We start from the raw sequence: 26,025 nt of genomic DNA on the forward strand, positions 1-26,025 counted from the left end.
CTGGAGGGATGGGTTTTGGGAGATTTACTCTTGAGTGAGGAGTTTGTTTGGAGTGTCGTTATCAAGAGGTAAGGAAACTGGAGGAGACGTTTGAGGTGGTACGTTTTTGGGTCAGACGAGAGGCTACAGTACCACTCCGTTGTGTGTACTTTGCTTGCATACGTACATATGTTTGCACGGTAGATGTACATTATCATATGGATATGACTGACCCTTTCAACACGATTTTATGACCATCGTATATACATATTATCGTGCCATTATAACCCAGGGGTCGTCCCGTCGTGCATCAAGGGTCGTACCGTCGTGCATCAAGGGTCGTACCGTCGTACTCGAGGGTCGTACCGTCGTGCATCAAGGTTCGTACCTTCGTACTCGAGGGTCGTACCGTCGTGCATCAAGGGTCATACCGTCGTGCATCAAGGGTCATACCGTCGTGCATCAAGGGTCGTCCCGTCGTGCATCAAGGGTCGTCCCGTCGTGCATCAGGGGTCATACCGTCGTGCATCAAGGGTCGTCCCGTTGTACATCAAGGGTCGTCCCGTCGTGCATCAAGGGTCATACCGTCGTGCATCAAGGGTCATACCGTCGTGCATCAAGGGTCGTCCCGTCGTGCATCAAGGGTCGTCCCGTCGTGCATCAAGGGTCATACCGTCGTGCATCAGGGGTCGTCCCGTCGTGCATCAAGGGTCGTCCCGTCGTGCATCAGGGGTCGTACCGTCGTACTCGAGGGTCGTACCTCCGTGCTCAAGACTCATCCCCACCATCGTTCTCAGTAGTATACACATTAGGTGTTACCAGACTCCGCCGGCCAGTGGGCACATCACGGGCGAGAGGTGACCTTTAACCAGGCTGTATCATCTTGGGTCATCAGATCTTGTCATGGACATCCTCTCTCCTAAGGCGTCCATCATTACCCTGCTCCAGCGTGGAGTGTTTCTTCGTTTTCTTTTGTCGTTATAGGAGCCCAGCCCTATACAAGGGATGGCTAGGGCTGTATAATGACATTTGTATACACATACATGAGCATCTACTTGAACACGTGTCCTTATACATATCCACAGGCGTTCACATACAAGCATACGTATGTATATCCACAGCTGTCCACGTACAAACGTATGTACACAGATCCACAGCTGTGCACTTACAAACTCTGTGTTCATCTCTTTCATCTGTTTTAGCATACGTCCCTTCTTCTATGTCACTGTTAACGTGTGTCTGTGTTCCTCTGATTCACTGTGTATCCATGTCTCTCTGTATCCGTTGGTATACACGTATGCTGGCCATTAGTATATGAGTGTCCACAGGGTATGTACTTAGATGTGTACACATGTTCTTGAATGTTACAGGGTCTGTATACCGCGTACTGTGGGTTACAAAGTAGCCTGTACTAAGGCGTACACCCGCGTGTTACAGGGTCTGTGTAGTTCTGTACTGAGTTGTACTCCATTGTATTGTAAGGCCTGTGTACTACCACGTGTTACAGGGTCACTGTGTACTGTACTGAGGTGTGCCCTTCCCCGTGTCTTGCAGAAGTACCACCAGCTGCGCATCAAGATCTTGGGGGACTGCTACTACTGTGTGTCTGGGGCGCCCAGGGAGCGGAGCGACCACGCCGTCAACTGCGTCCACATGGGACTCTCCATGATCGACGCCATCAAGTGAGTGAGCCAGGAGAGAGAGAGAGAGAGAGAGAGAGAGAGAGAGAGAGAGAGAGAGAGAGAGAGAGAGAGAGAGAGAGTTATATACACAATAAAGCGAGTTAGAATGAGGGTGAATATATATATATATATATATATATATATATATATATATATATATATATATATATATATATATATATATATATATATATATATATATATATATATATATATATATATATATATATATAATTTTTTTTTTTTTCATACTATTCGCCATCTCCCGCAGTATATATATATATATATATATATATATATATATATATATATATATATATATATATATATATATATATATATGTGTGTGTGTGTGTGTGTGTGTGTGTGTGTGTGTGTGTGTGTGTTAGTACCTTCTGTTTACATCCGGGAGAACATACCCTCGTATTGCCTTAGCCTTACGTTAATATTTGTGTATTTATCATCGCCCCAGGACCCCCGGTCAAAGAAAGGGTCCTGGTGTTACTCAGGATCTCCATTCTAGAGGTTCATGCGCTGCTTTCAGTAGCAGGGAAATGATGGACTTCTTTGGAATGAGGCGTTCTTCGACTCTCCTCCCATTGATATCACCTCGGGTATATCGTTGTCATCAAGCCCACGTGTCCTGTACATGTCGAAGAAGATATATTCTGAACTTGACTGGATTGGTATGATGCTGCCCACGACCCGTGCAGGAGCGGCCTTTCCCTAGCCTCTCAGATCACGGGATGTGACCGGGGTGGACGTCATGGTGCTTGGGTTGGTCTGAGTTGGAAAGCGAGAGGGCCCCCTGTGGATATATATATATATATATATATATATATATATATATATATATATATATATATATATATATATATATATATATATAAGCCATATTTGACTTGTAGATTTTAGGGAAGGTATTTGTAGTACAGCCCATTATGTACATCCCGCCCTCTCCCAACAGCCCCTCACTGCCCACCTACACACACACCAGGCGCTCCTTCCCCCAGCATGTTCCTCGTCCACAGGGAGACAACATTTGTAAGTTACGAGCGAGTTTTCTAGCAGTGGGAAAGGCTTGAATAGATGACTGGGAACTTGATGGGATGGGGCAGGCGACTGTGAAGTTGGTGGGATGGGAGAAAAGTTATTTCGATTTACCTTCCAGATTTAATTTTTTCCTTTTTTTCTGTGTTACGTTTACTCTTACGGGACAGTGTTCCCACACACACACCAGTGCATGGTTAGCTGAGTGGCTCACACGCAGTAAACAATACGTGGTATACGTGAAGGACATTATATTAAAGACGAAAGCACCTTCCCACCCACCTCTCCCTCCGGCTCAACTGCCAGCAAGAAGCGGATGAGAGAATAAGGAAATAGTATCATGCATACTGCCATGGAAATTTTGTAGGAAACTGCAGGACCGGATAAAGTTTCTCGACAGTTCGAGGACATCTGCTCTGCGGCTGAATTCTCAAGAAAAGAAAAAGAAAAATTTATTTCTTACACATAACAGATGTGTGTCCTGGATTTGAAGGTGTTAACGGGTAAGCTTCCTACTGACTTCACGTGACGAGTGGGGTGCAGCAAGGTTCACTCCTGCGACCCATGATGCTTCACGCCACTTGTATCAGCGACCTCCAGACAGGACTCTACCCCTAGAGTTTCAAAAGAAGCCGATGGTATGATTAGGACTTTTAGCCCAGCCAATTAGAAGCGCTATAGACAAACTTCATGCTCTGCTCAGACTCATGGGAAATGGACTTCAAGTAACTGCAGAGTTGTGTAGTCACAACAGAAGTATGAATCATGACCATTAAATGCTTAGTTAGCTGTTTTTAGAAGTATAAGAAGAAAAGACCTCAAAATGATTATCGGTAATGGCCTAAATTACGAAAACGTTGCCTAGATACGTCAACTAAAGCAAACAACCAAACAAGCAAAATTTATATCAAAGGTCACTGTATTTACTCATTACAACACCCTCCACTGACCTCATTTCTAATACGTTGTTCACTTTTGGTGACCAAACTTAACCCAGGATGAGGCAAAACTAGTAGATACTCGAGGAACAACAATAATACTAGTGTCAACACTCAATAATGAACATTATGAGAGAAAAATTGGAGACCAAGAACTATTCTTTGTACACAAAGCGCAGACTCTCAAGAGATCTGATAGCAGTTGTCAGAAGACTAAATGATTTTGAAAACGAAGCACATATTTTTTCACCTTAAAGTTTTAGTAACCAGAAGCAACAATATAGAATGAAAATGAGGGAGATTTACGTGCGCTGTGAGTTTTATTTTTTTACATTTGTTGAGTTGCAGAACACTGGATATATACCTTCCCCCGCCAGATACAATGAATGACAAGAGTTTCATTTCCTTCAAATACTGTGATGGTTTCTGTCGTCATTAAATTGTCTTCTTTTAGGAAGGAAAGTATTTTAATGTTCATAAGAGCAAGTCAGAACTCAGCAATCAAATTAGTATACTGATCACAGTTTCCTATAAAATTCCATTGGTAGTATATTTTCTCTATACTACGTGGCGTTTTTAACTTTTTCTCTATCGGGTGTTGAGCTTGAGGGCTGGGTGAGTTGGGAGATGCCTTCTTCCTTGCTATCCTGTCTCCACTACAAGTAGCATGATGACCACAGAGAACCTCGTCATCAACCATCACCTCGCATGATGTCTGTCATTCTCATGTGCAGATTTGATTCCTAAACCCGTGTTGCTTACACTGACACACACAGCAGCTTCCATCCTGTTAACGTAACATCAGTTTAGGATTTAGAAGTCGGCACAACTTTGCATCCAACGCCTCCTAATGCTATCTCATGAGCCAGTCACATGGCTAAGAAGAGCACCTATCTTTTGGGGGTAAGCTGAGGTGCCTCCCACCCTGCGCTGTAACAACTAACCAATCCATCTGAGGCGTCGAGTTGGGGCCCGGTAAATTTTCCTTCCCATCACGTCTTACATTCCTCTGTCGATAGAAAGAATCTCTTTTAAGTTTCTTTCAATGGAACTGGAAGTGAAATGGACTTTTTTTCCTTCAAAGTTTCTCGGTATATTTTTGTTGGTGTTAATCTGCCAACCTTTCACGGACGCCTGACTCACACTCTTAACGTTCAGACTTCCACCACTTGCCTTTGTCCCCACTCTGCCACAACACTCTCTCTCTCTCTCTCTCTCTCTCTCTCTCTCTCTCTCTCTCTCTCTCTCTCTCTCTCTCTCTCTCTCTCTCTCTCTCTCTCTCTCTCGGTCCCTCCTGCCTCCTCCCACCTCCCGTGTTGGCAACATGACTTTTATCACTTTTTTTCTATAGCAAGCGACATGCCATCATCAAAATAGACTTGCCCTAATCTCGACCATCTCTGATGGACAGGGAAATAGTGTGTGAGAGAAGTAAGGGAGAAAATCCACACCTTTCAATCATCGAGGAAGGAAAGTAGTATCATCCTCCTCAGTCCTTGTATGGCTGATTACCACACAGATATGGGAGGCGACAGCAGCAACCTGTCCCATTCCACCTTTAGTGGCTAGGAGAGAGGTGCTACACTTACTCTGATACGACACTTTGATCTAAGCCAAGAGGCCGAGAAGCGACAACATCACGGCAGATGGAAAGTTGTTGCTGTTGTCGAAGGGAGGTGAGAGCTATGATGAGCTGGAGTCATTTTGATTCCACTCGGGCTAAGAGAGGTGGTTGAGGAGCCACCACAGATGTGGAAGCAGTTTTGGGCGAATATGGAATAGCCACTCACGAGGAAACTGATTATGGCAACTTTACATTGCTTAGAGATTCTTGGGCTTCCTGGATAGAGTTGAGGATATGGTTATACCCAAGTAAATTTCATTTGAAAGTTGATTCGTAATATTTTGAAGTTTGATAGTTGGAAACTAATGAGATTTAGAAAAGATTTGTAGGAAGAAACTGCATTTTATGCACTGTTCAGGTTAACTAAAATACTGCTTCCCCATTTCGAAGTTCTGCAGGAGTCCGAGTTAAGAGAAGTTCAGTTCGAGAAAAAGAGCGAGAAGTGAAGGGAACGTGAGTTTGTAGTATGGAGAGTGGCATTATCAGAGTGACGAGACTTAACATGATGGTGTAATGGTGTAAAGCAACAGTTAAGTTTCGTTTGCTGACACTTGAAACCCTGCTGACTCTTGCCCACTGCTGACACTCTTCCTCCTCGTCTTGCTCTCCCCACCTACCCAGCTGACACTCTTCCTACCCTGTTGACTTTCTGCCTGTCCTCCTGACGCTTCTCCTGCCCTACTAACCCTCTCCACTTTCCTTTCATACTCTCCCCATCTGCCTTGCTCATCCTCCCCACCTACCCTTCTGACTCGACCCACCTGCACTGCTGACTCGCCACACCTACGCTTCTGCCTCCTCCTACCTACATACTCTGCTGATTGTCTTCCTCCCCTGCTAACCACACCCCAAGTACACCACTGACGCTCCCCACCTACATCTATATCACTGACACTTCCCACCTGTGTATACCACTGACATCCCACCTACACCACTGAAAATCACACTCTGTATTATCATCTAACCGACATGAATTTCTAGTCATTCTCTCTCTCTCTCTCTCTCTCTCTCTCTCTCTCTCTCTCTCTCTCTCTCTCTCTCTCTCTCTCTCTCTCTCTCTCACACACACACACACACACACACACACACACACACACACACACATCCTGAGCCAGTGTTGGTGGCCCAGCACGGGCGCGAGGCAGGGCTGAGAGCCAGCTTACACAAGTCTGAATAGAAATTACCAGATCCAATTCAAGCTCACCTCTGACTCTGAATGGCTTTCTAGTGTATTTTGCCGTCCCATCTGCCGCGCCTTCACCCGTCCTCTCACCTTCCACCGCTGCCACCGCCAGCTGCCTACCTCTACCAACAGTCCCCACCACTGCCACCGCCAACAGCCCCCACCACTGCCACCACCAACAGCCCCCACCACTGCCACCATCAACAACCCCTGCCGCTGCCACCGCCAGCAGCCTACCATTACCACCGGCTGATCCCCAATACTGCTACCACCAGCTGCCTACCACTGCCACCGGTTGCTCCCTACTCCTGCCACCACCACCAGCTGCCTACAACTGCCACTGGCTGCTCCCCACTATTGCCATCACCGTTTGCTTCCCACTGCCACCTGTACAACCGCCACTTCTTCCACCACTTACTTCCCTTCACCACCTGTACCACCACCAACATCCCTGCATCACCAGCTGCTTAAGGCACCACTATCTGCACTACCCATTCCACAACCCACCCCATCATCTGCGTTACCAGATATACAGATGGCGAGCGAAGATCATACTGCCTCACGTTGCGAGCCTAAGATTCTGTTGAAGGACGACGAAGAAAATGATTGAAGCTGTTAGCATCCCGCCAGGAGACATTGATGGTGGGAGATATTAACACACATTAGCAGAGGTTTCTCAACTGGTAACAACCTCTTGTGGAAGAAGGTCATCGATTTGACAGAAAATTACTTTTTAAGTCGGGTCATTCATAATCCAAGGCGAGATGATACTTAATTAGATTGCGGACTTAAAGATAAATAAGAACCTAACCAGCATTTTTGCAAGGTCGGTAAAATTCTGGTAAGGGTGACATAATATCACCAGGTTTACTGCACATTTTTGCTTAATTTTTTTTTAATAGAACTACATGAGAAATTCTAGAGGAGCAAACGTAGTTGTATCGGAATATTACGTTTTGTAAACTGGACCAAAGTATTAAGTGTAGGACTGACGAATTCAGAAAAAAAAAACTACACATGATAAAGTCTTTTCATGATTTCCTTCCCAGAATATGGAAGGGAAATAACCCAGACCTTACCAGCGGTAATCACTTGAATGCGTCACATATCAATGCTACGGTGAGGACTTGTGCCGTGTTACCTGAAGCATTGTGAATGAAGCACCACTTTACAGCACAAGAGGCTCTTTACATTGCCTGGTGTCACGATGTGAAGTAAACAAACAAATGATCAGTTTGGGGAAACTTTGTATGACATGGTATTTATACTGACTATATTTAAATGTTGTGACATTCGAGTCGTTCAGCACTACTCGTGTGGTACAAAAGTTAAAAAGATAAATGAATTTTTCTCCTAATTCATATGTAAATTTATGCATCTACGTGCACTAAAATGTAATGGGTCAATCACCTTCACAAGGGACTCGTATAATGTAGATATTAAGCTTATGTCATGTGTTGTTCTTTCTTTATGCTAAAAAGAATGTCTCCACAGACAGACAGACAGACAGACACAGGGGTGACCTTATGATGTCTCACAAATACTATTGACGTCGAGGGACATTCAAGTGATGAAGAATATGTCTTATATTCTCGACCTATTAGTCTTGGTTCGGTTTTAGGCAAGGATGTGAGAAACAGTAATCTGGAATAAAGTTGATCAAAAAAAAGTTTGCTGTTTGCTGGTCACCAGTGCTTATCAAAGATGAGGAAAATCTAGAATTAATACCGAGAAGAGCAGCAAAACTGATTCTGACACTGTCAAAAACCTTGTAACGAAAGATTCAGAGATGTAAAATCATTGCCTATAAAATAGAGTCAGAGACGTCGTCAGAATACGTAGTGACTTTAACAGTACAACTCACGACTTGAAGTTAAAGGGAAGATTTAATTTAAACTTCAGCAAAAGTTCTTTGTCAGCAATAGAGTTAGACTAATGGAATAAACTACGAGTTAGACTAATGGAATAAACTACCTCCTGATGCTCTCAAGACGAAGACTATCAAGACACTTAAATCACAGCTGAACAATTATTTTCATTAGATTATCACTAAATAATCCTGTCTTGAATAACAACTTAAACACGTTTAACTTTTTTCTTTATATATTTCAGGTTTCAGTACTCCGTCTATAGAGTAGGGGGGGGGGGGGGGTGTGTCGAAAGTAACATTTATGTATTCTTATCTCATTTCCTGTCCAGTATCTTCTCTCTACGTTACACCATTTTCCTACATAATCTCTTCTGGTGATGGCGATTATGCCGGAGGGAGTGGTGGGTGGGGAGGAGCCTTCTGCTTTACTATCCTGTCTCCATCTATAGTGGTGGGTAGGGAGGAGCCTTCTGCTTTACTATCCTGTCTCCATCTATAGTGGTGGGTGGGGAGGAGCCTTCTGCTTTACTATCCTGTCTCCATCTATAGTGGTGGGTAGGGAGGAGCCTTCTGCTTTACTATCCTGTCTCCATCTATAGTGGTGGGTGGGTAGGAGCCTACTGCTTTACTGTCTTGTCTCCATCTATAGTTGTGGGTGAGGAGGAGCCCTCTGCTTTACTATCCTGTCTCCATCTATAGTGGTGTGTGGGTAGGAGCCTTCTGCTTTACTATTCTGTCTCCATTTTTATATGTGGGAGGGATGGAGCCTCCTGACTCCATTTATACAGATTAGGAAGTTCGGATGGTATCATTGTCTTCCAGCAGATAACCTCGTCATAGACCATTAGGTCTTGTGTTATCTATCTTTACCTTGTGCCTAACCCAACCACCTGCCCTCACACCTGACCCCACGCCCTCACGCACCTGACCCCACCACTTGCCCTCACGCACCTGATCCCACTACCTACCCTCACGCACCTGACCCCACCACCTGCCCTCACGCATCTCACCCCATCACCTTCCTCCTTGCATCTTACCCACTACCTGACTCCGCCTGTCTCACACCAGCTGCCCCTACCACCTGCCCCTGATTGGTACCTCTCTCTACCCTGTCTGGTGCCAGCAGCCAGGTAACCTCTCACTGACCACGTGTTCTGCAGGTACGTGCGGGAGACCACGGGGTGCACGGTGGACATGCGGGTGGGCATCCACACGGGCGCCGTCCTGGCCGGGGTGCTGGGCCAGCGACAGTGGCAGTTCGACGTGTACAGTAAGGACGTGGTCCTCGCCAACAAGATGGAGAGCAGCGGCAAGCCAGGGTAGGTCTCTCTCCCTCTCTCACCACCTGTTATCCTGCCCCCGCCAGCTGACCACTGTGGCCTCATAGGTGGCTCACCGCTGGTACCATCTGTTATGGCTCACAGCTGGTTCCCCATCAGTGATGCCTCACAGCTGGTACTCCATCTGTGATGGCTCACAGATAGTGCAGTGCCACCTGTTACGCCTGGTGCCTCATGTGAAGGCTCACAGGTGGCTGCTGACTTGACTACTGAAGGGTGTGTGACAGCAGCGGGCGGGACTCTTAAGCAGGACGCTCACTGTTACAGCCTGTATGTGTGTATGTATGTATGTATGTATGTATGTATGTATGTATGTATGTATGTATGTATGTATGTAGGACTAATATGTGTTCCCGTAGAACGTTCCTGTCTCCATGCTGTCGTGCTGATATACCTTTATGTAGAACCCTTCTGCCTTTATGTGGGACTGTTAACCCTCGAAGTGGGACTGTGATCCCTTGATGTGGGAATGTTATTGCTCTATGTACGAAGGTCTCGTGTGTGTGTGTGTGTGTGTGTGTGTTGTCGCATATCCTTGGTCAGTGAGTGTGTGTGGAGTGGACGTGTGAGAGATGGTGCTGTGTGGCAGTGTGTACTGATGGTAGGATTTTGGTGTGCTCTTGTGTTGTGTGGTCATGTGTCTTATTGACTCTTGATGATATATATATATATATATATATATATATATATATATATATATATATATATATATATTTCATTATGATATAGATTAAGGGGCTTCCGTGGTGTAGGGGCTAGCTTTTCTGACTGTGACGCAGAAGACGACCAGGGTCGAGCTCATGGTTCGAATCTTGGTTGCGACACTTGGTTCACAGTCAACCCAGCTCTTCATCCACCGGTAGAGGTTGGTCGATAAAATGGGTACATGGCCTAGGCTAGGGCGTCATTCTAGACGGTCCTACAGCCCATGGCTGCGTCACGTCCAGTAGCAGGGTAAGGCGACTCCTCTGGAATGAGTTCTTTAATGAGGCTGTGCTCTAATAATACAGCCTCACCAAAGATGATTTTTCACTTTAGATGGAGGTAAAGTTCGGTAACTCTCTGTCTCTCTCTCTCTCTCTCTCTCTCTCTCTCTCTCTCTCTCTCTCTCTCTCTCTCTCTCTCTCTATATATATATATATATATATATATATATATATATATATATATATATATATATATATATATATATATATATAGAGAGAGAGAGAGAGAGAGAGAGAGAGAGATAGGTGAATAGATAGATAGATATGATGGCCATTGGTAATAGTCCAGTGCTATTTTCACACCATAGTTAACAAGTTCCCAGCGTCCATTATGTGAGGACAAAAGTGAGGCAACTTGGGCAGTCGGTGGCGAGGAACTTGTCACGTCTGCTGGAGGAAGGTAGAAAGTTTTTCGATTACTCTGAATGAGGTACAGAGGCTCCCGTGCCTGTGGAAATTACCTCACAAGTTAAGGCAAGTCACTCGGGTTCAATTTTTTTTTTTTCTTTCTTTTTCATGGAGAGAAGAAAAGGTCGATCCGTGATGATATATGCCAAGCAGGTGACTTGAAGGCGTGAAGAGTAATGTCTTTAAGTGTGTACGCTTCTCAGCCAGGAAGGTACAGCAGAGCTGCCACATTGAGTGTTATTCTTGGAAACATATATGAATTATATCGGTCGTAAAGACACAACCGTCCTGCAAAAAGAAAACTTGAAAGATTATTCAATACAATTCAGTGAGCATTTAAGAACCTGCAGGGGGCGACTAAAGAAGTTTGATTATATTTCGTGGCTGAAGCTAGAAACGACGATTTGACAAAAAAAAAAAAATATGACTGCCAAGAGAAGCGGGATTATCCAACAAACATGAAACGCAGTGAGCGCTTCCCGCTAAACTTGCCTTACCGGCAAAAATGTCAGAGCATAGAATTTTGGTTCACTCCTGGACCTGGTGGTATCACTGGTAATGAAACTGCACATGCTGAGACTAGAACAGCTATATGTAGCACTATATATACGAGAGCTATAACACGCGATGATTTTATGAGGAAAATGAATAATTGTCTTTGATGTAAATGGCAGTCAAGATGTGACTTCGAAACCCAAAAGTGTAAACATGATAGAGGCTCAAGAAAGATGTTGGAGTGTGACGTTCTTCCTCCTGCAGGAATCGTCATTGTGAGACAGTTCTTTGTCGACTGATGGAGAGGACACCTTCCCCAGTGGGCGACACCTGCAGTTGTAGTGTTACTGTGCATCACGTACCGACGGAGTGCCGCAAATATGAGTCTGAGCGTTAAAAATCAGTTATATTATTACAATGGTCGGAATATAAGTACAGGAAAAAATGGAGGCAATTATGTTAAAGTAGTTCTTTTTATTAATAGTTTTAAAACTTTAGATATATTTTGAAGGAAGCCGGAATATATTATATTGTATGGAAATAGTTTTTCAAGTTTTTAGATGCATTATTTATGCTAGAAAGTACTGAAATACCAATAGGTTTAGTGTTTCACAGATTCACAAAGTCATTCAGTCGTTCTATTTAATATCCTCTCTCTCTCTCTCTCTCTCTCTCTCTCTCTCTCTCTCTCTCTCTCTCTCTCTCTCTCTCTCTCTCTCTCTCTCTCTCGATGAACAGACAAATGTATTTACGCCACGGGTCGGCTTCGAACCCTGAGTAAGGCATCTGGCTGTCTGGGCCATACGGAGGTTAAAAGAAACGCACACTACAAGTCTGGTTATATGAAAGCCTGATATGTTGTCAAAGTCTGTAGCGCTGGGAGTGAGGGATGGATGGGAAGTTGTTCCTGGACTGATTTTGTGTCGATTTTCATTACTCCTGGGTAGGGATGAGGTCGATTTGTAGGTGATCTTTTTTTTCTAGTAGTATCTCATGTGTGTGTGTGTTTGTGTGTTCTTTAGGAGAAGGGATTTCATTTGAATGAGTCAGGAGTGCTTCACGAGTTGGACCTGGACTGGTCACGAAAGAATGTAGTTTTCTTCAATGTACTGTGTGAAGGTGGACCAGTCTGGTTTCCTTTTTTTGTTTTGTTTTGTGGTTTTAATGTTTGCTTAGGCTAGATGGAGTGTCATCACAGTGGTGAGCAGTCATAGGATAGTTCGTGTAAGGGTTCTCGACTCGTTCCTTGTGTTCAGTGCTGGTGAAACAGAGTATTATACTTGTCACTATGCATTCAAGTAATCCACTGCATGTATTTACTACATGCTCATGTACGTGACTCCACCATATATCTGTGACCCAGTTCATTTGTATGACCCCCTCCCCCTCCCCTCCTAAGGTATGTGACCCAGTGTATTTGATGTGACCCCAGGATATGTGTCTATTGTGTCAGCAGCTCTGTAGTGGTGTAACCCGAACTCTTTCTTAAGGACATTTTCCATTTTGTCCTCGTTATGGGGTCGGGAGGTCAAAATTCCCTTCTGCCTTATTCATCTCTTGTGTAACTCTCCTCTCGTTATTTCCATTTCTTTTTTTTTTTTCATCCCATGCATCATGCCGCCTCACCACATCCACTCTCTCCCCTTGCTGTTTCTTTGAATGTATTTCCATCTTGAATCCAAGTCATCCAGGTACCAAGCCCCACAGCAATACTGACCTCAACCAGGTCTTCCAAGCCCCAGCCCCACAGCAACACTGATTTCACCCAGGTTTTCCAAGCCCCAGTCCCACAGCAACACTGACCTCACCCAGGTCATCCAAGCCCCAGCCCCACAGCAACACTGACCTCACCCAGGTCATCCAAGCCCCAGCCCCACAGCAACACTGACCTCGCCACTGTTTTTCATTAGGTCTTTGTTTCACCTGTCCAAGAATCCTGTTCCCTCCTGTTCTCGGAGCTTTTCTTTCCATTTTACTCCCAGCCTTTCATCATCCTCTCTCAGCTTTAACTCCCGGCTTCCCCGCCTCACCAACTGATGAACCGAAGCAGGTAAGGGGGTCCTCACTTTCCCGTATCCACTTTGAAATACGAAGTTAATTTAGGATTTCTAGTCTCGAGTTTTTATGATTGTGCGGTCGTTGGGTGACACTTTCCCTCCGCCTCACCTCCAGCGTGAGACACATATGTTCACCCGGGTTGAACGTGGTGGCCGACGTGATGGTAGAAGCGAGGATTATTATTTCACTTTTGACTAAAAACCAAAATTTTTCCTTTTTTTTCCAAACATATGTTTAGACAGCCTATCATAAAGAAAGATGGCAGTTCATACCCTTCTAATTATCGTCTTGTTGTTCTGTGTTTCACTAATTCCAAATTTGGTGAATCCCACTTCAGCTCCCACATCCTTAAACGTTTGAATGTCATAGTCTTTTCTGATGATCAGTAATGGCTTCCGCAAGGCAAGCTCCACTTGCGATATATCCTTTCGTATTGTCCTGAGGTCTGATCATCGTTCCTGAGAGATTTTGTGAGATACCATGTTGCGGCCCTTGGCAATAATAAAGCGTGTCACAGGATCTCATCTCTATAAGGTTTTTCTTTTAGTTTTCCTCCGTAATTCTTGATGGAGCAGCCCATCCCTCTTTTGTTATAGACAGTGGAGTTCCTCAGGGTTCTATCTTGTCGCCTACACTTTTTCCCCCTTTATCAACATTTCTCCCAATATATCGCTATTTGTCTTTCATATATATATATATATATATATATATATATATATATATATATATATATATATATACACGGGTATCATATTATGTGAACTAGTGTCTCTCATGTCAACAATTATCCTCTGTTGTATCAGCGGTTGTCTTCCATTATGTGAAAATCCCTGAAAAGTAGACGAGTTGGTTTTGATACATGTTGCTGTGTGTATGTTGTATTTTCTCGATAGCTTACCATTACCTGATCCTCTCTTAGCTTATAGTTGATGTTTGAATGTCATCAAGCAACACAACAGTCCTCGTATGTATTAGACTGGTCTCACATGGTGAATCCTCATGGCCTGAGAAAGATGGCCCATTCCCTCTCTCCCACTCTCTCTCTCTCTCTCTCTCTCTCTCTCTCTCTCTCTCTCTCTCTCTCTCTCTCTCTCTCTCTCTCTCTCTCGCTAACTTATGATAACGAATTACTAGGATGAACGTGTGTACTTCATGATGTGTGACTGTTCTTTTTATTTCGTCTTTTCCTGTGCATCCAGCTTCCCTCTGTGGTATCTACTGGTATATCCAGGTTTAATGATGTTTACCTGTGTCCCCAACACTGTGTCCTAGAACCTTCCTGGAATCCTCCAGTTGTTTTAGCATCCTCTGCACTCCTTGTCCTGTCATGTTCTGCCATCCTCCTTACACTTTGTCCTATCGTAGTAACCTTCCTTGTGCCCTCCTTATATCCTGGCAGCCCTTAGGAAATCCTCCTCCTGTTCTGACGCCTTCCTCAGTCCGTCTCCTCTCCTGCCAGCCTTCCTGGAACTCTTCCTTTCTCCTGGCAATCTTCCTCGTAGAAACCTCTCTGTGTCCTGGTAACCCTCATGGAACCCCGTCTGTGTTCTAGCATCCCTTCTGGAACTTTCCTGCTCTCCTATTAAATGCCCTTCCCCTCCCTTCCCCTCCACTCCACCGTCCGACCAAGTTAGTCAGTGGTTCTGGTGTCCCCCACAGGCGCGTGCACATCAGCAACAAGACCCTGCAGTACATCGGCACGGAGTTCGAGGTGGAGCCAGCCTACGGCGAGAAACGCGAGGACGCTCTCAGAGCTGCAGGACTCAAGACCTACTTCATCTCCAAGGTCCTACGCCCGGTGAGTTAGGAGAAATTGGGTCTCCATGTTGGTTACGGCAACAAAAAGTCCTTTCAGTGAGTTAGTATGAAGGGCGTCCTCCAGGTAGGTGTGTGCAAAAAGGATCCTTTCACTGGCTCAAGGGAAGGATCCCTTCAGTGAATGGGTAAAGAAGACAGAGACGCGGCTTCCAAAGACCTCAAAAAATATCCTTCCGGTGAGTGAGATTAGGGCGCCCTGCTGGTGAATAGGAGACACGGGCGTGTGAAGATGTCCCCACTGCTGTGTTCCCCCACCAACACAGGTTCCCCACTGCTGTGTTCTCCACCAGTGCTAGACCCCACAGTTTTGTTCACCCACCAGCACAGGTTTGCAAAACTGTGTTCCCCCAACTGTACACATCCGCACTGCTGTGTTCCCCCACCAGTACAGGTACCCGCTGTTCTTATTCTCCATCTGTACAGGTCCTCCACTGCTGTGATCCCCACCATAACAGGTCGCTACTGTTCTGACCCCTGCCCCCAACACCCCTTACCAGTACAAGTCCCCACTGCCGTATCCCCCACCAGTGCAACTCCTCACCCCTGTGTTCTTCACCAGAACAGGTCCCCCGCTGCTCTGACCTCCCAACAGGACGGGTCCCCACTGCTGTGTCTCCCATCTGCTGTGTTCCTTATCAGTCAGGTCCCCACTGTTGTATCCCCCTCACCAGTACAACGCCCCAGTGTTGTCTTCCCCACCTGTATAACTCCTCACTGCTGTGTCCCCCCTATCAGTCCAGGACCCCACTGATGTGTTTCCCCCTCCAGTCACATCCCTACTGTTGTGTTCTCCCATCGGTTGAGGTCCCCACCGCTGTGTTCTCCACCAGTACAGCTCCGCACTACTGTGTTTCAGCACCAGTACACGTCCCCACTGCTGTGCTTACCCCACCAGTACTGGTCCCCACCACTGTGCTTAACCCATCAGAAAAGTTGATAGTGCGGTTCTTTACACGTGTGTACCAGTACAATTCGGTAAGAATCTCTCTCTCTCTCTCTCTCTCTCTCTCTCTCTCTCTCTCTCTCTCTCTCTCTCTCTCTCTCTCTCTCTCTCTCTCTCTCTCTCTCTCGAGCAAGTCAGCAATGTTCCCCCAGTGCAGACCAACAATATCTTCTCGTTTCTGCTGATACCTTCTCCCAGTACAAGCCACGCATGCAGGTTACCTCTGGCCAGTACAGATCATGAATACAATATTTCTTCCACCCTCGCAAGCCTTATTACGCTGTTTTCCTCAACCACTGCCAGACACCAGTCCAGTGCTGCTGCTGCTGCTGCTACAGTACACCGGTGCTGGATAATGCTTATCATTACCACTGCTGCCTCTTTCCACCCCCACCTTCCCTCAACCTTACTTTGAGAGTAATGGCTGAAGTACAGGTTCCCTCCATCATAACATCACATTAAGGTTCGTATCGACCTCCAGTACGTGAGTAACGTGAGCCTGTTGTGTCAGTGCAAGTCGTCAGTGTTGACTTCCTCACCAGTACAGGTTATTGATTCTGCGTTCCTTTCACGTGCACATGTTGTCTGTGTTCACTTCCCACCCCAAGATTACCGGTCTTATGTTCTTCCCCTCACCAGTACAAGCCAGTAATGTGTTCCCCATCACCAGCACAAGCCAGTAATGTGTTCCCCATCACCAGCACAAGCCAGTAATGTGTTCCTCTCACCAGTACAAGCCAGTAATGTGTTCCCCTCACCAGTACAAACTAGTAATGTGTTCCCCCCACCTCTACAAGCCACTAGTGTGCTCCCAACAATAAAAGCCAGTAATGTGTTCCCTACCTTTACAAGTCAGTGAAGTGTTCCCCGCCATTACAAGCCAGTCATGTGCTCCCCCACCGGTAATGTGTTCCCCCACCATTGCTTGCCAGTCATGTGCTCCCCCACCGGTAATGTGTTCCCCATCTTTGCAAGCTAGTATTGTGTTCCTCCACCAGTGCAGGCCACTAATGTAGTGTTCCACTTCTACAAGCCACTAATGTAGTGTTCCCCTCACCAGTACAAGCCACTAATGTAGTGTTCCCCTCACCAGTACAAGCCACTAATGTAGTGTTCCCCCCTCACCAGTACAAGCCACTAATGTAGTGTTCCCTCTCACCAGTACAAGCCACTAGTATAGTGTTCCCTCTCACCAGTACAAGCCACTAGTATAGTGTTCCCCCTCACCAGTACAAGCCACTAATGTAGTGTTCCCCCCTCACCAGTACAAGCCACTAATGTAGTGTTCCCCCTCACCAGTACAAGCCACTAGTATAGTGTTCCCCCTCACCAGTACAAGCCACTATACCCCTCACCAGTACAAGCCACTAGTATAGTGTTCCCCCTCACCAGTACAAGCCACTAATGTAGTGTTCCCCCCTCACCAGTACAAGCCACTAGTATAGTGTTCCCCCTCACCAGTACAAGCCACTAATGTAGTGTTCCCCCTCACCAGTACAATCCACTAATATAGTGTTCCCCCTCACCAGTACAATCCACTAATATAGTGTTCCCCCTCACCAGTACAAGCCACTAATGTAGTGTTCCCCCTCACCAGTACAAGCCACTAATGTAGTGTTCCCCCTCACCAGTACAAGCCACTATGTAGTGTTCCCCCCTCACCAGTACAAGCCACTAATGTAGTGTTCCCCCTCACCAGTACAAGCCACTAATGTAGTGTTCCCCCTCACCAGTACAAGCCACTAATGTAGTGTTCCCCCTCACCAGTACAAGCCACTAATGTAGTGTTCCCCCTCACCAGTACAAGCCACTAATGTAGTGTTCCCCCTCACCAGTACAAGCCACTAATGTAGTGTTCCCCCTCACCAGTACAAGCCACGTCCGTCGCTGCAGATGATGAGGAACGGGACGAAGAGCTCATCGTCCCAGCCCTCTCGTGACGTGCCATCTGAAAACACCATGGCTTCCAGGGATTCCACCGTGAGTGCCTTAATCTCTCTCTCTCTCTCTCTCTCTCTCTCTCTCTCTCTCTCTCTCTCTCTCTCTCTCTCTCTCTCTCTCTCTCTCTCTCTCTCTCTCTCGTCATAGGTGGTATTTGTAGGAGATTCTGCCTGGCAGATCAATGTTGTTGGACCTACTGGACAAACGGACATTTGTGGTGGCAGCCTGGCTGTTGCTGGGGGTCAGGTTCTCCCCCGTGGGGTCACTGTGGCGTGTGATGACCCTCCGTGACCACTGGTGTCAGGCACAGGGGCTGCCCTGTTTACACTGTCATCCACAGTGGTTGCCTATTGTCACTCTGCCAGTAACAGGAGTCGCCCCTGTTACACCGTCAGTCACCGGGTAACACCCCGCTCGCCCCTGTTACACCGTCAGTCACCGGGTAACACCCCGCTCGCCCCTGTTACACCGTCAGTCACCGGGCAACACCCCGCTCGCCCCTGTTACACCGTCAGTCACCGGGTAACACCCCGCTCGCCCCTGTTACACCGTCAGTCACCGGGTAACACCCCGCTCGCCCCTGTTACACCGTCAGTCACCGGGTAACACCCCGCTACATCGTTCCCATCACCTCACTATCACCAGTGTCCTCACCATCATCATCAACACCGTTGCCATGTCCAGTTCCCTCATCATCTAGACGATCACCAACTTTACCAAAACCTCGCGAAAAACTGGTGCCATCTTCACAGACGCCAGCCAAGGTTACCGTCATTATCACCATCATATCCTAGCGACTCACCATCGTCGCCATCTTCATCTGCAGCAGCAGCAGTAGCACTATCGCTATTATCACCAACGCCCTCACCATTATCACCAGCAGTATGATGAACAGCATCAACAATGGTACAGTCAGTAATATCATGACCAAATTCACCAAACGGTTACCTTTCATTATCACCACCAATCCCCTTATTATCATACCTGTCACCTCCACCTTCACTAACATCACCATCACCAATATAGTCATGTCATCATCACCACCATCACCGGTATGGTTCACACTATCATCATCACCCCAGGCAAGACTGTTACCAGCTGTAGAGGCTCACCAACTCTACGGTCAATTACACCCATGTTTCACTACCTCCCATGACCACATACGTATGTATAATGAATGTGTATGATAATATTAAGAATGATTATGATAAAAGCAGCAACGATTATTATTATTATTATTATTGTTATTATTATTATTATTATTATTATTATTATTATTATTATTATTATTATTATTATTATTATTATTATTATTATTATTATTATTATTATTATGTATTCTCTGTTTTGATACAAGAAGATTTTTTTGACGAACTAGATCATTTTTTGATTCGTAGAAATTGGATACATTGTCATGAAAGAGGAAAACAGCACGAGACCACCGAGGTGGTACCATATCAGTGAGTTGTGAGGGTTTACCGCCGTGGAGGGTGTATGGGAAGGTGACATCCTGTAGCGCTCCGTCCTGTGTCTGGGAGGAGGCAGCAGCTTGTGTGGCGGGAGGCCGGTATTGCGACCGTGGACGATGTGTAGCGAGAAGCAACAGGTGGTGGCCGGGGGTTAGGCGAGACTGCTGAGACACACAGCCTTAGGTCGCTGGCTTGAGTACTTATGAGGTGAGGGCGTGGAGAGTATCTTGGCAACAGTTCACTTAGAGAACATTTCCAAGTAGATGTTACTCTAATTCCTCCCTCAGGTCTCATGTTGTGGTGGTGTAGATTAATCCCTGGGCGCCATCTGCCTGTTCCAGTAGCGTTTTGATACATTGCTTTAGTATGAAACTATTGTGTTTCTTATGACTGTGAACTGCCGATGTCTGTAGAGTATCAGTGCTGCGCTGCGCAAGTTGCTTTATGACATCTGTGGTGACTGAGTTCAATCCAGTTCACTGGTAGGTTGACACACATCACGATTAACCATACATTGTCAGCTACAGGTTAAAGGAATATAATGCGAGATTTAAGATCTAGTAGTCGTTTTAGTGGACTTAAGAACTTTCCTATAAGGGGAATGAGATACCTTGGCTCCACTTCAAATCGAAGATTCTGTTTTGCAAAACACACTGTTAAGTCTGGACCAGCTGTGATGACCCATGAGCAGCAGTATTTATCAGAGCTGGGACACAGCAGTGTTGGAGATGCTCGCTTGAATAGTGAATGTGCCAAGTAGAATGTGTCATGCCACTGAAGTCGTGATGTTTTCTCACTGGTTAAAGGCGGCAGCTTTCTCTGTGTAGTACTAACCCCCACGCGGTCACACGTATGACTCTATAGACAAAAGTCTGGGAATCTGAGCAGATCTCGGGATGTAAGCTTGTGGGTTTTTCATCCTTTCGTCAGCCACGTACGCGTACAGGAAATGTTAAAACCGCGGGAAGAAATGTTATCCCGAGAGCACATCAGAACTATAAAGAAATGTCAAATTATTTTTATATATTTGCTTTTGAGACAAGACAGGATCAGCCTTTTGCCATACGTCAAACATGATACTGTTGCATGTTGAATTTAGAAGCGCATTACACCATCCTTTTTAATCTGTCTTGAATTTAAGAAGGTATTCCAGAGAGACAAATACGCACATTTCATTACATAACGCCACATCATCCTTCTGTACATGTACATAATGAAGTACTCGCCAAAACGACAGCAACCGTTACCATTATACTTGACGTAGTTGTAGCTAAACACGGTGGAACCCTCAGCTGTAGCCATCAGTATCCGTCTGCTTGGAGATACCCCTCGCTGTTGAACTGTTCCTGCACGTAGGGATATGAATATTGCACACCTGTGCACGGGGGAGGATCACTGCTGTCATCCTTCATTACGTAAAGACGCAACAAATAACTCCCACCACTTTTACTACCCAGTGGTGTACAAGTCGTGGGTAAACATCACACTTGCCATTGCCACCTTACTTACCTACATCTTAAACCCATTTCGTATGTTCCATTCAAGGCTACTGATGTAGATCTTCTCTGGGTGCCCGCTGGGAAGCTGTACCAGGCTTACTTTGACTGACCATTTTCTCTTGACGCTGATACACGTAGATCTGAAGAATAACTGTTGGCCCCGGGGACGTCACTGACAACTTGTATTACAGTTAGGAAAGTTAACAACAAATGAGTAAGTTGGTGTGTCATCGTGTTGTGCCTGCTTGTTACCATGTATCGAGGGATAATGACAGTTTGCACTGAGCCAGACGGTGTGTCCCTAGAGAGGAGGAGATAGTGAGGCACCATATCCCGCGGGGAGCCCCTTGGGTGTATATGTCAGGGGTGTTCTCGAGGCCAGACAACGCTTCAAGTTCGGGCACCAAGTAGCCGACTGATTTCCCACGTGAGGTGTGATTGATGACGCCTCTTCCGCTCGCTGGCCACGCTCGGCTTCCGGTAAAAATCTTATCTCTTGATGACTGGAACCTGTGGCAGGGCTGTGGTAGGGGAGGGTGGCTCTTAAGGACCAGGGAGGGACGTAGTGGATGAGGGGGATGAAGGGTAGCTTTAGTGGGTGAGCGAGGAACATGATGGATGACGGAGAGTCGTTTGTAGGCGCGGAAGGGAACTTTGGTGGCTGAGAGGGACGTGAAGGATGAAGGGAGGATGTAGTGGGTGAGCGAGGAACGTGATGGGTGAAGGAGGAACGTGGTGGATGAGATAGAAGTGAAGATCGAGTGGTCGAGTGAGGACCAGGATGGGTATGGTAAAGAATTTACTGACGTGGGAGTTTTACAAGAGGATGACAGTGGCTACTCTGAGTGGGTGGCTAATATGAAACAATAAAATGAAGTTTGTTGTTAGAAAGAAATGACTATGCATGATTATCTCTCTTGAGCAAGTTTCTTTACTGATAACTGTTATCACTGTAGTGTTGTTTATCTGTGATTTATAGGTATTTGTTGACTTCAAGTTCACAGCTCTTGACGGTGGCTCATTCCAGTGTTCAGCAGCTGTACAGGTGAACAGATACCCTCCCACGTTAGTATAAGTACATCTCCCTTCTGTCATTATAATTACGTTATTGCTGGTTGTTATATTTCTGTTTGTGAAGTTACCTTATGTTATGTTATCGAGATTATATAGCACCTGGAAGATGAGTGTTGGATCTCCCCGGAGGTTTTTGCTCTGTTTTGGAGAGAATGATTTTAGATCTCTGAGGGTGTCTTCATAGGCCTTATTTCAGAGCAGTGGATTCAACTGTGCTGCTGTTTTCTGTATTTGTTGTGTTTTTTTCGTCCTTGATCAAGTTTGGAGACCTGAAGTGAACCGTGCATTTTGAACGAGGCCAGATTAGGACGTTGTCAAGGTTGAATATTGTATTCTTCACATTTCAAAATGTGAAACGTAATATTGTTAACTTTGTGTTGTTACACATTACTATGCATCATTACTACCACGCCAAGGTTTTTTTTCCTTGATTTCATAATGGCTTCCCGAGCATTTTGTTGGTATTTTTTCGACAAAAAAAAAAAAAATGCATTAATTTGCACTTGACATTATTCAAGTCCAATTTCAGTCTCTCTGACCACTGCATCAATTTATTTAGACCGCTCTGAATCCTTCGGGAGCATTCCTGTCTAGGATGTTTTGTCTGAATTTGTGTCATTTGTGGAAATTCTCCGGGTGATTCCTGTCTCCAGATGGTCCATATAGATGGTAAAAAGTGTGGGCCGTAGGCTGAGCCTTGCGGTAGCCCACCGGTTCGCTGAGCCATTTTCCCACCACTCAGTCGCTTCCCTGTGTCGCGAGATTTTTATTTCTCCAAATCTTTTTTGTTGTGTTTTTGTGAAAGCCTTTTTTTGGAAGTTTGTGTCAATAACAAATACGGATATTTTGGAATTTTGTCAAAATTCGTCGAACTTGATTCTTTTTTTTTTTTTATGAAATACGATTAGAATTGGTAATCAGTCAGTTAGCTTTTAAGAATTTAAAGAGTTTCGTGCGTGATTATTGTTTTCAATGTTTTACCCGGAAACCGAATAAAGACTGGCACGAGAGCAGCTTGATGTGCACTTCTTTTTTTTATCAATTGGTCGTAGCCTTCGCAAGCTTCCAGTCACTCGGTATTTTCCCTTTTTGTATGAATTTGTCGAATATTTTAGTGACTGGAAATGCCATTTGTCGGGTGCTTCTCAATTCTGGGAAAGAAATCAGAATTTCTTTTTTATTTTTCCTTTTTTTTTTTTTTTTTAGATATGTAAGTATATTCATGAAAGATAAGATGGTTTAGGAGGGACGCTATGGTGGATCAGGAAGGGACATGGTGGGTAAGGCAAGGATATGGCGGGTGAAAAAGGGACGTAATAGATGAGGGAAGGACGTGTTGGGTAAGGGAAGGACGTGGTGGGTGAGGAAAGTGACGTGGTGGGTGAGGGAAGGACGTGGTGGGTGAGGGAAGTGACCTGGTGGGTGAGGGAAGGACGTGGTGGGTCAGGGAAGTGACGTGGTGGGTGAGGGGAGTGACGTGGTGGGTGAGGAAAGGACACGGTGGTGTTATCAACACCCGTAATAGCCTGGTATCCGCCCCTGATATTGCTCCCCGCCGCCCACGTTGCTCCCCGCCGCCCACATTGCACCCCGCCGCCCACATAACACCCCGCCAATCAGAAAGTCTTAGAAGAATGAACATTTGTAACAACGACATTGAATCGAGAGGCTATTAATGTGTCAAGAAGTAGAGATGAATCATTAATTTATTTTTCCAGTAAGTCATTTCTTCCGGGTCAAATGATTTTATACGTGCGAAGATGTTCACTGGATATGGATCTGTTTATTGCCCATATTAAAGGCTTTCTAAATGTTTGCTGACAAAATCCGAGTACACAGCTTTACAGATTGCATACCGTCAAGAATGTGGAGACTGAACATTTGATAAATAGATTCGTAGCCCATAATGTTGACCTATAGTTGCTGGACTATTAATTACTGTGGATTAGGTTAGGTTACGGTGGGTAGAACAAACCTGGATAGTTACTGAACGATCTTGGAGCTTTACCGCCCTGCTAGGTTGGGGTTAAGTTAGTCTGATTTACAGTGGAGCCAGATTGGGTTGAACTCGGTTTGGTTTGGCGGTGTTTGGGAAGCGTAGGTTAGGTTTGCGAGAGAAAATAGATGTTCATTGATTACCATCATGATATTGGAGCTTTATGACGTGTTGGTTAGTTTTATTTAAACTAGGTTAGTTTGGATTCGAAAATTGGGAAAGCATTGTATGGATTAGATTAAGTTAGCTAAAAAAAAAAAAGATAAAATTAAGATGGTAGGAATTATCCTCTGTCCTGAATTTAACTTTGAAAATAAAATGTCAAGTAAAAAATGATGATGCAGAGAAAAAAAAATCTGCCATCTGAGACTTTTCTCAAAAGTTTTCGAAATTATCTTCATAAAGTATCGTATTCTGGGAATTATGGAAGTGAAAGGATAATTACCATCACGGGGACGGGGAAACATTGCTGAGACACAAACATAGTTATGCCTCTGTAGTGACTCATGAGTAACACCTTAGCCTTACATACACATGTGTCAGTTGTAATGAGTAACATCAAAGCCTCACTTACAGATATACTAAGTACACAAGTTACCACCCTGGCCATACATATCATGCACTAGGTTCATGAGTACGACCCTTACCTTACAAAGTGGTTTGCTAGCTTTCATGAGTATTACTATAGCTTTACAGCTATGCTGGCTCTCAAGACGACCTTGGCCTTACACAGAGGTGTGATAGGCTCATGACTACGACCCTAACCTTACATAGAAGAGTATCAGGTTCATGAGTACGACCCTGGCCTTACATACTGGTATGTTAGGTTCATGAGTACGACCCTGGCCTTACAGACAAGTGTGCTAGGCTCATGGGTGTGATAGGCTCATGACTACGACCCTAACCTTACATAGAAGAGTATCAGGTTCATGAGAACGACCCTGGCCTTACATACTGGTATGTTAGGTTCATGAGTACGACCCTGGCCTTACAGACAGGTGTGCTAGGCTCGTGGGTACGACCCTGGCCTTGCCTACATACAGGTTTACTAAAATAATGAATGCGACCCTAGCTTGATATGCAGGTGTGCTAGGTTCATGAGGACGACCCGTTGCCTTATATAGAGGTATGCTTGGTTCATGACTACGACCCTAGCCATGTATACAGGGCTGGGAGAAATGAAAGGGCACGCAAAAGAGTTGCTGTTCTTGAAGAGTAACACAGACGTATCGTGGTTATGTAGTTGACGGGGTGGTAGATAGCATTCTGAGTAAGACACTAATGTAGGCTTTTCCTGTGTGAGCACACGACACAGATTCACCTGGTGTGTGGAAGGCCCATATGTAGTTACCTTAGCTCTTCATCACTGGACCAGTCCCATGTCCTGAAAGACACTCACTCGAATCGTCCGATTTGCGTGGCCGTAGCCAGCACTTAACAATGCCCCGGCGGTGGTGTATTGTGACGAGGTCTGTTCCTGTTTCGGTCGGACCCCATCATGTTCTGAGTTGAATGTGACTTCCGCCACCCTCCTGCCCTGCCACCCACCACCCTCCTGACATTTGATGCCACGGTTGGGAGTCATCTGGTGCATCAATAGCTCTTCTTGTCCTGAAATCCTTCCGCTGTCTCCTGTGTGTGGTCCTGGAATTATTCCACTGTCAACTGCCGT

General features: G+C 45.4%; 1 protein-coding gene across 1 annotated transcript in view; it reads left to right on the forward strand.

Moving 5' to 3' along the window:
• Ac3 (Adenylate cyclase 3) overlaps positions 1–26,025 on the forward strand; it is a 241,859-nt gene that overhangs the window by 20,697 nt on the left and 195,137 nt on the right. Inside the window, exons 5-8 of the mRNA XM_071691805.1 lie at positions 1,534–1,661; positions 9,487–9,645; positions 15,273–15,411; positions 18,244–18,354. Of these exons, the coding sequence (XP_071547906.1) occupies positions 1,534–1,661; positions 9,487–9,645; positions 15,273–15,411; positions 18,244–18,354 (537 nt within the window). The remainder of the gene's footprint in view (positions 1–1,533; positions 1,662–9,486; positions 9,646–15,272; positions 15,412–18,243; positions 18,355–26,025) is intronic.

Source organism: Panulirus ornatus, chromosome 4 (genome assembly GCF_036320965.1).
Source record: "Panulirus ornatus isolate Po-2019 chromosome 4, ASM3632096v1, whole genome shotgun sequence".
NCBI lineage: Eukaryota > Metazoa > Arthropoda > Malacostraca > Decapoda > Palinuridae > Panulirus > Panulirus ornatus.